The 17,205-nt window shown below is 34.7% G+C and overlaps 1 protein-coding gene across 24 annotated transcripts in view; it reads left to right on the top strand.

Moving 5' to 3' along the window:
- The window catches only part of LOC143244761 (ankyrin repeat domain-containing protein 13D-like), a 95,168-nt gene that overhangs the window by 25,207 nt on the left and 52,756 nt on the right, over positions 1–17,205 (top strand). For 15 of the 24 annotated variants that reach the window (XR_013025306.1, XR_013025302.1, XR_013025304.1 and 12 more), the window contains exon 3: positions 1,983–2,128. The exons of 3 other annotated variants lie outside the window; for them this stretch is intronic. Coding sequence is in view for 13 of the 21 variants with exons in the window: in XM_076490025.1 (XP_076346140.1) it covers positions 1,983–2,128 (146 nt within the window). In the remaining 8 variants the exon portion in view is untranslated. The remainder of the gene's footprint in view (positions 1–1,982; positions 2,129–17,205) is intronic. 6 more of the 24 variants (XR_013025308.1, XM_076490020.1, XM_076490018.1 and 3 more) reach the window with 1 other exon arrangement.

Raw genomic sequence — 17,205 nt, forward strand, 5'->3', positions numbered from 1 at the left:
CTTCTACTTTATCTGGAGTGTTTCTTTCTTTCTTAAACACCTTAGCAACTCAGGAGGACTATTCTTCCTTTCTCCTATTTCCTTACTTCTATTCTTGTCTTTACTCTCAACTGGATCTGGATAGACTTCTGTTTCTCATCAGGACTCTTCATTCATATATAATCTATATTACTCCCTTCCAGGGTATGTTCACAACTCTTGATCCCCTCACAGTCCTCATCATATTTTGATCTTTTACATTCTATCCTTGGTACTTTGGTATTCTTTGATTTGATTGGTGTGCTCTTCCTTTTTTTTTTATATTTGCCTTTGTTCCAATCATTCTTCTATCATATCCAAAACCTTACTCTTTCCCTTGCTTCTTATCTTCTTCACCCAATGGAAGAGATCTGCAATCCAGTACATGGATCATATCCAGTATGTTCATCTTCCATTATCTTTGTCATATCATTGTTTCCTCTTCTTCAGGGTTTCATCTGCAACCTGTGTCTCTGTTTTGGACTTCTGTTTTAATCTAACTGTTAAGTTTTATTCATACTTTTATTTTAGTTGGCTCATTTACTTTTTTACCAAATGGATCTTGCTCCATGCTTGACCAGGTATTTTGTTACTTTATATCCACACTGTACTGCCGTGTTGACTCGTGTTGAGATAAGGTGTTTCACAAGATTACTTACAATGAATAACCTTACGATGTTTGCTTTACAAACTTGCCTGTTCTGGATCATACTACTTGTGGACTGTATTAGTGAAGTATGTGAATAGCTGCCCATCCGTCATGTACTTTGATTTAATAAATTGGTGTGGTTTGCTGCTTTTTAAATAGTTTTATGATAACCCATTGCACTGTCTTGCATGATGTTTCTCGAGACTCCAATGCATTCTTTACCCTCTTTTTTTCTAATGGAGTACAGGAGTCCTTACTAGTTTCAAACCACTAGGGTGGTCTGTTGTGGAGGCACTCTCATGAGTGGATTTCACACAAAGATGGCTGTAACCATTCTGTGCAGAGTAGGGTGGTGGTGTTCTGTAGATATAGAAGATATTCTATAAGATAAATATTTTCAAATTTGCAGTAATCAGTACAACAGAGTGAAACATCAATTTGTAGTTCAACCCTTTGATTGAACTACATATACTCTTTCTATACTTGGAGAAAATTGGAGTAGTTTTTAATTCTCTGATTTTTTGGATTTGAGGTGAAGTTGGTATGATCTCATTGTGAAATTGAGTTAAAATATTTTTCACTGATTAGGATCACTTTCTTACTACATTATCTCACTCTGATGTTCTTTTCTTATATTCCCTCCTGATATCTTACACATTTCACTTAGGTGAAGAGTATACCTGGTTCAGAAGTGGTGAGGTTCCCTTCTTCAGATCTCACTCTCATTTACAGAGGTATCCTTTAGATGGTTTTTTTGGGGGGTACATCTGTTCTTCCATCACACTTATGTCTTTCAATAAATGTGGAATTTTAACTGATTTAAAGTGATAGTTTGGTAGAGGCATGCAGAGGGAGTTGCATGCATCATGTGAATGTACTTTGTTCCTACTGGTGGAGAGGTGATGCATGATGATTTACATGAGAGACACATTGTAGTCTGTCTGGCAGAAACAAGAGTTGAGTAACTTAAAGGTGTTACAGCTGTCATTGTGTTACGGAAACAATGGCTGCTGAGAAATTTTATCTAAAACCATGTAGCATCCTTTGAAAAATTACTGAAATGGTGTTCTCTCTAGCAGAGTCCATTTCTGCCTGATTAAAATAATTCATGTATTCTCTGCAGAAAAGCTGTGATATAAAAAATAATACATGTATTTGCAGCATAAGTTCTCATGTTGAGGTGTAGTCCCATACAGTATCTGTATGATACTTGTTTGAAATGTCACTAGTGTTTTCCTACATACTAACTTTTTTTTGTGAAAATAATGCGAGAAAAGTTTCAAGTTTGTAAGGGGCTAGAAAGAATATCTCTCAGTGCACTTGAAAATTATGTTAGTGATACATGAGGCTGTCAGCACTGGGGATCCAGAACTCCTGCAAGCAGTCTTGGAGCAGCGAGACTTTCAGCGATATAGCAGCCGTATTGGAGGAATTCCAGAGCTCTTAAAGAAGATAAGAGATGTAAGGTTTGAGCCTTTTAGACAGGCTATTTTTCAATAGTTTTTGTGGATAGGATATATATATTATGTGTGTGTGTGTACATATATACAAATATACACAAATCAAAGCAAAATCATTTACAATAGGGCTTAAAAATTACAATACATTATCTTCTGACACATATTAGCTTTTCCCAATTTTGTGCTGCATTGTTTATACACAGTTTCTCACTTTCTGCTAGCTCAGAGACTCCCGCCTAAACTGATGTTGTGATGTGTTATTGCTTTGGTGTTTCATGTCAATGAGCATGTGACAACCTTCCACCAATAGGAGTGTGACACTGTCTCCTAGCACATCACCACTCCTTGATCTGGCAGTTGCTTCTTTAGATGGTGTTTTTATTTTGCTCATATTAGTAGTTTAAATTTTTCATTTTCTGAGATTTTGTTGTTGTTGTCTTTGTGTAGTTTGTGGAACTATTATCTTGATTACTTTTCCTTTCTTTCCACGTTGTGAAATCAAAGGTTCATGCTACTACAACTACATTTAGTGCTGATCTACAAGATTTTATTTATGCTAGGCAGACTACAACTATGACATCTAACCTTGCTTTGTCTGTCCAGGAGATGTTGGCTCTAGTGCATTGAGTGTTAGTCCTAACTGTAGTCTGATTTATCTTTTGATCTGCAAATAGATATTCCTTTGCTTGTGGATACAATTTATGAGGGCAGTGATTTCTGACAGTATATTTCCTCCACCAGCTTTTGTTGCACCTTCTCATTTCACTGCCTTTGATCTTCTTTGACCTTTATCATTTTTCTTGAGTATAGTTTTTCTAGTTTTTACCTTTTGTTCCTTTCTCAAAGAATCTTAGGATTCTTTACTTTCACTTTTGTATTCTGACCCTGCTACTGATTATTTTGTTTTATTTTTTCTCCTAATAATTAGGTTCAAAGCTGATCCTTTTCTCTCTCACCTTCTCATTGGAGCCAGTGTGCCTTGTCCTTTTTGCTTGGGAGACATGCATTTGCAGACCTTCTCTTTGCCTTTAGCCATCTCATTCTCTTGTCTTTGTCTCATGCTTACCTTTTCTTTTTGATGCTATCCACCATTTATCTAAGTGATTTTTGTGTGTACTACTTTCTCTTATCTTTTTCATGTTCATGCACTTATCTTTTTATGATTTGTTGCTCCAAACATGGTTGTTTTCTTGTTAGGACAAATAAAGTGGGAATGCCCTACTTTCTCATGTGCATTTACTGGACTCTTGTCTTTAAGACCTTTGCCTGGCTCCTTTTATTCAGCAGTTCCTTTTTGGGAAGGTTCCATGTCCTCTGGAATCTTTTATGGAGGATGCATACCAACACTTTTCCATTTCTTCACTGATTCTCCATCTTTCACAAGCCTCATTTGCACTTGTAACTTTTCCTGTTATTCATCTTCCTGTCCTTTTCTTGTTCTCCTTTTTGTGTGTCTCACTGTTGACCCCCTTGGGGTGGATTCCTGAATGTGATGAGGGAACCTCTCAGGGAAGGTTCTGTTCTTTCAGTTTATCTCCTCTGGGATCTAAACATCCATCCATGTGTGGCAACCCGTGAAGAGGAGGAGAGGATCTCAGTGGTTGAGGGTCCAACCCTAACACACCATTTTGGCCTTAAATTCCTGCAGACAGGCAGCCTTGGAATGGTCCCCTAGGGTCAACTGGCTGATCAACCAAGTACCAGTGTTGGATGTTCTCAATAGGTGTTGTAGACATTGTGTCTGTGCTGGTGTTTGGGTATAGTGCTCACAAAACTCTGGCATTACTCCAACGTCCTTGTTTGACTTTGTAGTGTGCCCCCTTGTATGACTCTATGGTGGGGTGGGGTCAGTGGGCACCATAAAATTCTTTTTTTTATTATGGATCCTCCAAATAAAAACTTAAAACTGTGAAAAACAGTCCATAGGTTTATGTTCTAATCTAGATGACATCAAAACACTGATTGCTTCCTACCATTCTGTGTCTTTCCTTACAGGAAACATTTCTGAAACTTGCTGATACAGTCACCTTTTAGCAGCTTTCTTTGTACACAAATGACAGGCTGTGTGATGGACGAGTGCATGGGGGGGGTGGCACTGTTGGTTGATCAGCATGTGCCCACTCTGTCTTTGCCACTGAACACACCCTTGGAGGCTGTAGCCATCTGTGTTTCCTTGGGTCATACCATCACTGTTTGTTCTCTCTATCTGTTGCTTGGAGAGACATACAATCAATCAGATCTTGATGCTCTCATTGAACAGTTGAAATCTCCCTTTTTTTAATCCTGGGGGACTTTAATGGATATCATCTGCTCTGGGGAAGTGCTGATAGTGATGGGATGGGTATCTCCTTTGTAAAGCATATTCTCTCTGATCACAACCTTTATCTTTTCAGTACTGGTTCTTGTACTTATTTTCATGCTTCTAGTCAGTCCTTTACTACTACAGATCTTTCAGTTTGCTCCCCTTCACTATTCTCCCAGTTTTCATGGAGGGTTGACAATAAATAACTCATGTGGCAGTGATCATTTTCCTATAATTTTGAGAGAGACTGCCCATGGTCAGTGCTACCTGACCTGCATGGCCTGATGGAAGCTGGATCAAGCAAACTAGCCCTCTTCCACTGCTTTTGCAGAACTTGATCCTGCCATCATTTTTAAGCAATCAATAGATGACTGTTTGGCAGCAGTAAGTAGCTGTATTGTACATGCAGCTGCTCAGTGTATTTCTACAATCTCAACACTTTTTCCATGATATTCTCATCTGTGGCAGAATCCTGCCTGCCACATGGCACAGAATGCTTAAAAAGGGCCTGGGATACTTTTTGTAGGTATCCCACACTATCACACTTCATCACTTACCAGCAGGCCCATGCACATGCTCGGTCAAAGCCAGAAGGACTTTTTTAGATTAAGTTCACAACCAGCATATTTTCTATCATCAGTTCCAACGTCATATGGGACAAGCTTCAAAAGGTCAGTAGACAATATAATTCTGTCCCCCTTTCGATCTTGCTCTCTAATGGCCAGGAAGTAGCTGATAGCTGGGGCATTGTCAATGTTCTAAGTGAAAGCTTTTTCTAGGTATCTAGCATTTTTGCTTCATCCTTCACCTTCTTAGCCATCAAGACTTGGGCAGAGTGATCACCTCTTTCCTTTTGAGCTGTTGTCTCTCTGATTATGATTGCCCCTTTACACTGGCTGTACATCAGTCATACCTGATGATCTACACTACGAAATGCTGTGCCATCTATCTCCTACTTCTCTTGCTATTCTTCTAATTGTTTTTAACCAGATCTGGCAGGAGAATGTTTTTCCGGATGCCTGGTGCTGGGCTATTGTCCTACCTTTCTCTAAGCCTGGGAAGGATCTTAAAATTCCTTCAAACTATCATCCAATTGCTTTGAAGAGCTGTCTCTGAGCCCTTGGAGAGGGTAGTTAACGGTTGTCTTGTTTGGTTTCTCAAATTAAACAATCTCCTCTCACCCACCCAGTGTGGATTCCGATAACAGTGCATTAACGTGGAGCACCTGCTTTGACTTGAAACGTTTGTCAGAGAAGCCTTTCTCAAATGACAACATCTTGTATCAATATTCTTTGACATTGAGAAAGCTTATGATACAACATGGAGTTATGGCATTTTGTGAACCTCCATTTATAAGAATTACATGGTCATTTGCCCATTTTTATTAATAATTTTTTAATGGACAGGAGATTCTAAGTTCATGTTGGCTCTGCACTTACCCAGTTAAGAGCTTATACAGCTTCTTGTGAACCTCTGCCTTTTGCAACTATCTTTACTGCATGCTTCAAAACTTCGATCCTTACCACAGCATCCCATATGGGGTTATGTGTTCTTTCCTTGGTGGGCCATGCTTTTTCAGAACAGACAATTTGCCATTGCTCCTTTTGGCCTTCATATCCAAGCACAGTTGGATGAATTGGGTCTGTCCTTAGATAACATTGCTGTATCCACTGGGCAGCCCATCCCACCATGACTTTTTACAGTCCCCAGATGTGACCTTTCTTTAAGTCATCTGTGAAAAGCAGATACTCCTAATTTGAAATACTGTCTATTATTTGCTGAACAACTTTCAAACCATTCTTCCATTCCTGTTTATATGGGTAGTTCAAAATCAGGTGATTCTGGTTTGTTGTGGTTCAGTGGTTGTGCACAGAATCCCCCCTACAGCTTGTGTGTTTAATGCTGAACTGTACACCATTTCTCTTGCCTTGGATCATAAAGAAGCTAAGCAGTACTCAAACTGTACTACTTATACTGACTTGCTTAGTTCTCTACTGACCCTGGAATCACTTCACATTTGTTCATACCCTGTTCTTGCCAATATTTGAAACCGACAGGCTCATTTCTGTTTAACATCTACTTCTATCCAGTTTTTCTGGATACTGGGCCACATTGGTATTTGCAGAAGGAGCTCACTGACATAGTAGCTAAATCTATCTGCTCTGGCACTATTACTGACAGCTAGCAGTTGACTTGGAGTGAGCAAGATGAAAACAAGCTTTTCCAAATAAATCCTATATCGGAAATTGGCTGTCTTGCTTCTGTAATGATCAGGAAGAGAAAGTTGTTCTAACTAGACTACTCATTGGTCAGTTTTTCCACTCATCTTTTTCTTTTATCTGGGACTGAGGCACCAGTGTGTAGTCTTTGTGACACTTGTATCACAATAAGCCACATTTTATTTTCTTGCTGTCATTATGATATTCAACGACGGCACCATATTAAATATGTTCTGTCCAAGGTTTGTGTTATTGGTGATGATGACACTGTCCATCGTGGTAATGTTTTTAGTTTTCTAAAGGCCATTAATCTTTTTGATGCTATTTAAGTTTTTTAATATATACATTAAACCTTTTAATGTGATTCCCTTTTAAGAATCACAGTACATCTTGTTCAATTTGAAATTAGAAAATGGCTGTAACGTCAAATAACTTGTAACCAGAACTGGAACGGCCAACTTCAGGTGACTAACGCTGCTGTTTGAACTACCCATTAGTCATCTTGGTGAGTTATTATTAAAATTTTGCTACAAGTCTTTTAAAACTTTTATTACTTTTTGAAAATGGCTATAATTTAATAACTCAGAACCATTATGGGAAAGACCAACTTCAGGTGACTGATGGTGGTTTTTGTATTTACCTGTTAACCTTTCTGGCGAGTTATGATAATTACAATTATGTCTACAGAAAGTGTTTTACAACTTACTGTATTACTGTACTTTGTCTTAACATTTTAGACTAGATGCAAACATTGGTTTTATGCTGTTTGTTTTTTTTTAATCTTTGTATTGTTTAACCTTAATTTCCTTTTACGAATTTTAATAATTTCAATTTAATTTTAACTTTTTACTGGATGTCTGGCTCGGATATCCTAGTTGCTTTGTGCCATAAAACCATCCAACCAACCACTGTTGACTTCCATGCAGTTGGTATTGATAGTGACTGTCCTTTAGGTCTGGGCATATTAGAGGCATGGCTTACTCAGTTTGCATCTAATTGTTGTTTTTTTCATGTATTTTCAAAGGGTTTGACTCTTTTTCCTCCCCCACCTTCTTTGTTTCTTCATTCCCATTCCTTTACCTCCTCCTCATGTTTGTTTTCTCCAGTAGGTTTCCAGCATCTTAATGGAGCAGTGTTGTGTGTCTGTGCAAAAGATGCTATTGAATGGATTTTGCTTCTTTCTCCAGGCTTTTTTTATTCCCATCTGTTTGTCTTCACTGAAATAAACCGGAAATTGGTATTGATTTATGTCTTTTGAGTCTCAATCATTTGATAAACCTGTCATTTTACTATGGATTTCTTTTTACCCTGAGATTATTCTCAGCTCTAGATCTTTGGGTGAACAAGGTAAATGTCTTGGACACTTGCCTTCACATTCCCATTTTTCCTGCTTTCTGGCATTATCTTTGAGTTTGTTCATTGGGAACAGATGTTTCAATTTCTCTTTCTTCCTGTCAGCCCAGCTTTGGCTTCATATGTCTTTTGTTAGGTAATGACATTCACAACCTGGGTCTGTGGATTCACTATTATGTGAATGGCTGGTTTCTTTTGACCACATTCCAACAAGTTTCCTATGACTATACTTTTCTCCTCCTTCAAGAGTCGGCACAACTAGGTTGGTTGGTCAAACTGAAGAAGTGCATTTCCCTTCTACTCAGTATATCAATAATTTAGTTGTTTTTAATTCACATTTTGCAGATCCCAGCAATCTCTGAATTTGAGATGCATTGAATGATTTGTTCCCAATGCTATATCCTCTTATACTCTCTCTGAATTGGAGGTTTTCTCTCTTTTGGGAACTTAGGTTTCCATGGAGTCTGTTATCCTTTTGGTTTTACTCATATATGTTGTTTTTAATGGACTTTGCATTGTCAGTTCACCTTTCTCCTCTGTTGCTCGTCATCTTTTGGTAGCTTGACAAAGCCAATGCTGCAGAAAGTAATGACCTATACAGATATCTCTACAGTTGTTATTTATATTAAGTGCCAAGGTAGCAGTCAGTTTTGCTCTCTTTGCTTCTACATTTTTAATATCCTTTTCAGGGCCAATTCTTTGAAAGTTTGTTCTTAGTTGTCATGTTGCAAGTGCCCTGAATCTTCTCTTGGATCATCTCTTAAGACCAAAATGATACTACCTATGGAGTGGTCCTTTGATCCTCTGGTGTCCCACTGGTTGTGCTCTTGGCTGGGTGCACACTCTCCTGGATGTTTTTGCCACTCATCTGGTTTGGACCTGACAATTGTTCTCCATGTCCTGATTCTTCTTTCTCCCTTCTTTGTTGTACCATCTTTTGCTTAAAACTTATCTTACTTATTTTTGCTTGTGCCTTTAGGAGATCTGAAATGTATGCTATTGATGCCCCCTGTATTCAATTTCATCATTCCCATATTCTTCTTTAGTGTGATTTTCCTTTTCTTCCTAAAACATCTGTTGCTCATATAGGGGGCAGCATGTTCATCCATATTTCCGTTTCCTCTATTTTTACCTTTCTTCTCATTTTGATCCTGATTGTCTTGTCTATTTAGTTTTTGAGGTTCAGTGTTATTTGATCTGTACTCATCTTTGTAATTCATCTCTCATCTCTTTATTTTTGTAATTCTTTTCTACCTATGATCTTTCTCCCATTACTCTCATGGCAGCCCATCCAACTGACTTGTATTTATTTGTATTTGTGTATGTATATATATATATATATATATCAGTTCTTTTCAGGCCACCTTTCACCAGATGACATCTTACAAGCTCTTTTTCTGGCTGCTTATTTCTGTCATCTGTTGGAGGAAATTGTGCAAGCTGAAATGTGGACTACTTTTGTCACACATTTATCTTAATCCTCTGTCCATCATCTTCATCAGGAGATTGACTCCTGCCATACCCATTTTACATACACCTTTCTTGCTATGATTGGACAAGTTCTTTTTCTTTCGATCTTTTGTAGGGGCCCTATTTTATGTCTCGGGATCTTGCTAAGTGGCACGTAGTGTCTGTCTGGGTATACTTATATGTGCCCATTCAAGTCTGTATTATGGAGTGTTCTTTCAATCTCTTTCTAGTGAAGAACAGGAGTTTTTGCCACTTACCAATTTCTAGCTGCTGGGTAGTGGACTGTGAAGGCTTTCTCCTGCATGTTACTAATCTCACTCAGCAGAGAGTAGGGCAGTGGTGTTCTGTTGGTGTAGACAGCGTGAATTCTCTTCCTACTACAGAACAGATTAAAAAAATTTTATGCTACCAGGTTTGGGGCTAGAGGTGAATCATAATGTACAGTTCACTCCTGTGACTGACTTTACCCCATCTTACCTTTCATAAGTGCAGGACCAGCCAATGTAAGTCCTCATTCATGTGGTTTGTGGTAACTCTTCTTTTACCATAGATCAGATGAAAAATATCCAATTTTGCCTGGTTTTGGAATGGAGTTGACCCACCACATGTGATTCCTCTCCTTACTAGCATTACCAAGATGTTGGATTTCTGATGACCTGCTGTTGGATGTGAGAAGAATAAGTACACATGGGCACAACTTGGGTCAATAAAACATTGGTCATTTTTCTCTTCTGCTTCCTAGAATTGATGTGAAGGTGGTTAGGATCTTCCTTCTCCTGCAGACCAGATGAAAAATACCTGATGCTACATGATTCTGGACTGAGATTGATCCATCAGTTTTGGTCTCATATGCTTCAGTTACATAACACCAAAGGACATATCCATGTCCCATACTTAGATTCTGGACTGAGCTTGTTTTCTGCCTTACTTGGTGACACACATTTTCACTATGGTTGAAGATTATACTCTTCTGCAGAAAGGGTGTAGTTTTCCATGGATGTGTCCCAGTATTTGTCCATAATATGGTGTTATCACACTCCATGGTTTTTCTTTTGGCATTTTTCAAAGAGACTTCATGTTGGTAAATTTTGCACTGATTTCTCCACCATTTCACTGTGGGGTTCTAGCTAATATACATTTGGAGGTAGAGATGATATTCTATTAGAAATTAACATTTTCTAACACTGAAAATGTATTTCTGATAGATACTTATCTTAAACTCGTACTTTCCACTTGTCATCTTCACTTCTGGTGCATAATTTCTTGCCAAATGTAAAAGTAATGATGTGACAGTCAGTATGGAAGGAGTCAGCTGCTCTAGGAGAGTGTGGCATACTTTTGTTGGTGGAGGGTTGTTGCATGCTACAGCATAGAAATAGCATATGGAAACAGGTGAATATCATTGGGAGCCTCAAAGCTGGGAATTATCAAAAAATCATGCCTATAGAGGGTAACACAAAAGCAGCTGAAACCAATATGTTGGAAGAGGTATTTATCATAAATGTATTTTAGTGTTGGAAAATGTTAACTTTTTGCCAATTATCAGCTCCTGTTGTGACCATTAAGTCATTGGAAAATGGATGGTCATAGATCCTCAAAACATTAGGGATATTCCAACTATCAAACCTGACGTAGAACCAGTTAGCAGCCACAAAAAATCAATTGGGGGTTAGGAGTTGAGTGCTTCAACCAACAACGTTTAACCTTCTACTGCCTTTTGCTGTGTGTAGCTAGTTATTGGAAGGCAGTTATCCCCAATCTTTAGACATTGTAATAGAAATAAGACATACTATATTTCTACAGTTTTAAGACACCCAAACTCCACCCATTTTAATAAGTATTACCATATTTTACAATCGAATATAGTAACGTTCTGTATTTTCCCGCCATTTTATAATGCAGTGTGATCAGTGAAGCATGAAATGCGTAACTGCAAATAAACGACTTTAATACCATAATGAGAAGCTTTAATTTGTGTGTGTGTGTTTGTTTGTTTGTTTGTATGTTTTGGTTTGTTTTGTATTTTGAAATTTACTCAAATTTACTGCTTCCATAACATTTGAAAGCAACTTACTCCATGGGCTAAACCACCCTATTTGAAAAATAAAATTGTCTTAGCTGAAGGCAGCTTCTTCCTTGCTTAAGTTTGTAGTTATGTCCCCTATTCCTACAATTCTAAAGGCTAATATGAAAATGATACATTGTTATCAGTTCCATTTATAGTCTCAAACACTTCAATCAAATTCCCTCTAACTCATTTTCTTTTCTCAAGAGAAAACAGTTTTAAGGATCTTAATCTCTCCTCATATGACAGCCTCTGTATCCCAGATTCCATTTTAGTAGCCCTCATCTGAACCCTTTCCAACATTTCAGTGTCTTTTCTAAGGTAAGGAAGCCAAGACTGAACACAATACTCTAAATATGGCCTAACCAGTGACCAATACAATGAAATTATAACCTCTTTAAACTTATGTTCTGTATTTCTGTAGATATGACCCAAAGTCCTGTTTGCTCTACCATTAGCAACAGCACATTGCTTGGATGACTTATGGCTGATAAACCTTTACACTAGAAGATAGGAGTGATGTTAACTAATTTTGAATCTGTTGATAGTTGTCCACTATTCAAGGACATACAAAAAGTTGTGGCAAGTGACTTGTATATCCAGTTCTTGACTTCTGGAAAATATAATCTGGCCATAGGAGCCTTATCATTCTTAACTTTCCAGTTTTATGTTAAAAAGCTCAGAATTTGCACTTGTCATGCTTAACTTTGTTTCTATCTATCGATTTTTTAAGATGAGAACTACTGCTTAAGTCCTCGTTAGTAAAAACTGAAGAAAAAGCAGAATTTAATAATCTATCTATTTAATAATAATCAGATACAAGCCTTTTGTCATTCCTCAAGGGTCCTATTCCCATCCTAACATTTTTTCTCCTTAAAAAAAAAAATTCTTTTAAATTTTGTTGTTAGCCACATTTTTTCATCTATTCTTTTGGATGTCCTAATTTCTTGTTTTCCAACTTTCACGACCTTCTGTAATCTTTTAAGTCTTCTATAATACCAGTTGGTTTAAATTTCTCAAATTTGTGATGCTTTTCTTTAGTTTTCAGGACTAAAACAAATATTTTTATGGTATAATTATATTTATTATAAGTGTAAAAATTTTTTTATTTGCCAGTCTGTAACCATTATTTTTAATTTATTTGTTAATAATTTGTAGGTTGTAATGGAAAATGCCTTGTCATAGCTCCCAAAAGCTACAGACAAGTGCCACAAATTGTCAAACATCTTTCTAATTGAGAAACAATTGCTTTCAATAGTAGAAAAGGAACTACACCATTGTGGTGGGTGAACCAAGGATGAGAGAACATTTATATTTGTACAATAGTATTCCTCTATTTATTATAAATTTCTTTGAATGTCATTGATTTGGATTAAAATACAGAGATTGGATCATCAATGTTACAAAATATTTGACTGTAGAAGTTACAATTTATTTCTTGTTTCAGAAATAGTCTCATAGAAGTACAGATATAGATTAACCATATTTGGGAAGAAATTGACTTCCATTGGAATACTTACTATTTGTTGGAGTACCTTTTGTTAAAGATTAGATAACTATTATACATACAGAAATTAAATATATTTTTACACTGATACTTAGTAAATTTGAATTTTGAAGTATTTGTTATAGTATTTATAAATTGCTCAATGAAATTATGAAAAAAATATTGTTAAATCTTTCAAATCAATTTTGGTGTTTAATAATATGAAATCTTTAATATTAACAATATTAGTTGCTAAACATTCAAAAAGTAGAATATTATTTTCAATGATATTAAAATCATACAAATCATTTAATGACAATAATTTTCTATTTTCAAATAAAACATCTAGAATTTTACTAAGTACAATAGATACAACTTTAGTAATGGTGTTTAAAGAGTGTAATATATAATATATTTAAGCTTAACAACTTTTATGCAATTTTGGAATTTCACACAAATATGACAAACTAGAATCTATTTTTATATTCAATTTTTATTGAAGTTCTTCAAGTTAATGCTCACTGCACTTTTATTTATTCTACTTTTGTATATATTTTAATTATAGTAATTTTATTAATTAAATTAAAAGTTGTGTATAATTTTTTACATATTAAACCAAATTTACAGTATGCTTTGTCAGTGATAATACCTATTCTAGAATTACTTTTAAGTACTTATCTTTAATAACTTTTAAGTTGCCTGTAGCAGTGTGATTATGAAAAGGATGTATAAAATCACTATTGATAGAGCAATAAGGTAACTTATTGATTTGTGTTTGTGATTAAGTTTTTAAATAATTTCTGTAATTAAAACTAACTGTAATTTGTAATGCTTTAAAGGGAAAATATTTCTTCTTGGACATTTATGAATGAAATATGGTAAAGATAAATCATTATATACTTTGTTTAAAATTTAATACTCAAATTTTTTTCCATTCTTTACTGGAATGCTGTTGGTAGGAAATTGATCCTATTACAACTGGAATTTAGTTAAATCTTTAATACGAACATATTTAAATTTTTAAAAGTTTCTTCTTTCAGAGTAAAATGATCTCTTTCCACTGATAAGTTAATATTAATTTTTTTTCGAAGATGGTAATTTTAACATTAATATTTAAATTCAAAATTGAATATATATTTAAATTAAGTAATTCTTTTATTATAAACTTCAAAATTTTAAGAGATTTGTCCAAACCAGGTTCTGTTTTTACCTTTGTCCTTTTTGTTGATTGATGTTATAAATATCAGAAATAAAGATCCAATACATTAGTTTTTTACTTGAAGATTTTGCACCTTTATTTTTAAAGTTCCGGTTTAACTACAAGGATAGATAACTTGTTTCTTTCAGAATAAAATCTTTCCATTGATAAGTTGACATTACCTTTTTTGTTTTTCTAATATGGTAATTTTTTTAACAGTAGCAAATGAATGAAACATTATTAAAATAATGTATTTCAGTAGCATTAAGATATATGTGAAAATTAATCCTTAGTTGTAAAGGATTAAGTGTTCGTCCCATGTACTTTAAATCACAAGTTAATAAAATATATTATCTATTTTATGTAATTGTGTATCTTGACATAAATGTTAAAAATCTAAACCAACTGAAAAGGTTGTACATCTTGAACTATTCCATGCAACCTTTTCATAAATTGAAGTAGCATCATTTTTGGACATCTGAGATGATGTTTTAGTTTTGGAATGCTTAACTAGTTTAAATTATCTGAAAACTGCTAATTCTGTTGCTAGTTATAATTTTGATACGCTTTGTACAAAAATAACTCTACCCTATTGAATCATGCATGGATGAGCTTCTTGTGAGCATACCTTGTGAAGAATGTTTATTAATATTATTTTTTTATCTTCTCTAATCTAGTATTATCTAACTTCAGTTTCTAATTTTTACATGTTAATTAGTTCAATAATAAAAATAAAGTATACCCTGAAGGACAGGATATACAAGTACTTATCTTGGTTATCTTTTTCTTTGATGTCAACTGCCAATGACACTCAGTCACACTTTTTTATACTACTATTACCACTGCGCTAAATGATTTTTTATTTGGTTAAATAATGCACTGAAGAAAATGCAAAAAATAGATAATGCTCTATAATTATCACAATTTTTCTGGCTTCATAATGTGATGTTAGCTATTAAACATTCAGATAAGGTCATAATTGTGTTTCCCATAGGAATAAAGTATAAAGTGGATATGGAGTAGACAATGCTTTGTAAGAAATCCATTTAATATAAAATGTCATTTGAAAGAGTAAAAGTTAGGCTTTTCATTGGTTGTAAATAATATTGTATTAAAGATCAGAGAGAACTACTGGAAATTTGTGCAAGAGAAGAAGTGACAGGTCTTCATGATAAGAGGGGTTTCATTTTTCTAGTTCATTGCTCCTTAAATATGATTGAAGGCTTCAAGAATTATGCTTTGTCTGAATAATATCTTATTATAATAAGTAATTTATGTTAAATTCTGTACTTCTTGCAAGGATGATAAATAAATTAGAGAAGAGGGAAGACCTAAAGTAAAACTTAAATAATATTGGGATTTGATTTACTTACTATGTTTTACTGCCACATTTACTGTGTATGTTGACAATAAAGTAGTTTAATCGAATATTGAATGCAAGTTTGTAAATGGTTGACATGTACACTTTGACTACCTGATGTAAAGAGATTGACCAGTTTGTAGATACTGATATAATTATTCCTAAATTCACATTTACTGAGTATCAGTGTAAAAATATATTTAATTTGTGTATATGTAAGTTATTTTTTAATGAAAATGTTTTCCAACAAATAGTGAGTATTCCAATTAGTTTATTTCTCCACATATATGGCTAATCAGTATATCTTTCTGTGAGGACCTGGCATGGCCAGGTGGTTAAGGCACTCAACTCATAACCTGAAAGTTGTGGGTTTGAATCTGTCACACAAAACATGCTTGCCCTTTCAGCTGTGGGAGAGCTATAATGTTAGTCAATGCCACTATTCACTGTTAAAAGAGTAGCCCAAGAGTTGGCATTGGGTGATGGTAATTAGCTGCTTTCCCTGTAGCCATTCACTGCTAAATTAGGGATGGCTAGTGTAGGTAGCACTTGTGTAACTTTGAGAGAAATTCAAAACAAACAAACAGTTCTTCTGTGAGATTTTATTTTTGAAACAAGTAATGAACCCTAACTTCTACAGTCACACCTTTCATTACAGTGATGATTTATTTCTAATTTTAATGTAAAACAAATGCATACTAAGGAACTTACAATAAAAAGAAGTAATAATAGTTATATTAATGCACACTACTTTGATTTAAATATTGTGTTCATGGAAGACAGAGTACAGCTAACTATTTTTGGGAAAGGAAGGTATTTCAGTCTTCCCATTCCTGGTTTACCCATCCTGAATACTGTACTATTAAAAATATTTGTTGCTTCTCAATTAAAAATATATCTGACATTTGTTAATAATTGAACATCATCCATAAAGGACTTAATATTTGGAACATTAAATTAAAAAAGTAATGGTTATAAAGACTAGCAAATAAAAAAAAAATTACATTCATTTATAACAAATATTATAAGATAATAAAATAATTTTTTGATTACTGAAATTACTTTCTGTAACACATAGAGGTCACTGCTTAATGTCGTTCATAATTTATAAATAATTAGGTATTTGTTCAGTGTGTCTGGACAAAAAGATCAGCTTCAAGTAGGAGGGCTTGTCACATTTCACCTGGTACATATTTGTGCAAGTTTTATTTGAATGAAGTGGAGGAGTTTTGGGAATTTAATTATTACAGAACTATTAGGATAAAAGTATTTTAGTTCATTTTAACACCTCTGAACACTATTTTGTAATAATTATAAAAGGGTGAAGGTTGGGAGTCTTACAAAACTAGAAATAGTCTGGCTAATTTGTACCACAAGGTTATTTTTATATCTGATTATTAGGATGATTGCCTAAATGTAACATTTTGTAGTATGTAATACTTTTTGAAATGGATGAAAGTTGGGAGTCTTAAAATTGTAGAATGCTATTGATAATTAAGTTAATTAAAAATGACAAATTAAATATGTTAATAGCAAAAAAAATTAATCCTCAAAAAAGTTATTGATTTCTAAAAATTTAAAATTCTGCATGAAAGTAATTGTATTTAGTTGGGCTGTTAACTGAT

Source organism: Tachypleus tridentatus, chromosome 2, assembly GCF_004210375.1.
Source record: "Tachypleus tridentatus isolate NWPU-2018 chromosome 2, ASM421037v1, whole genome shotgun sequence".
NCBI lineage: Eukaryota > Metazoa > Arthropoda > Merostomata > Xiphosura > Limulidae > Tachypleus > Tachypleus tridentatus.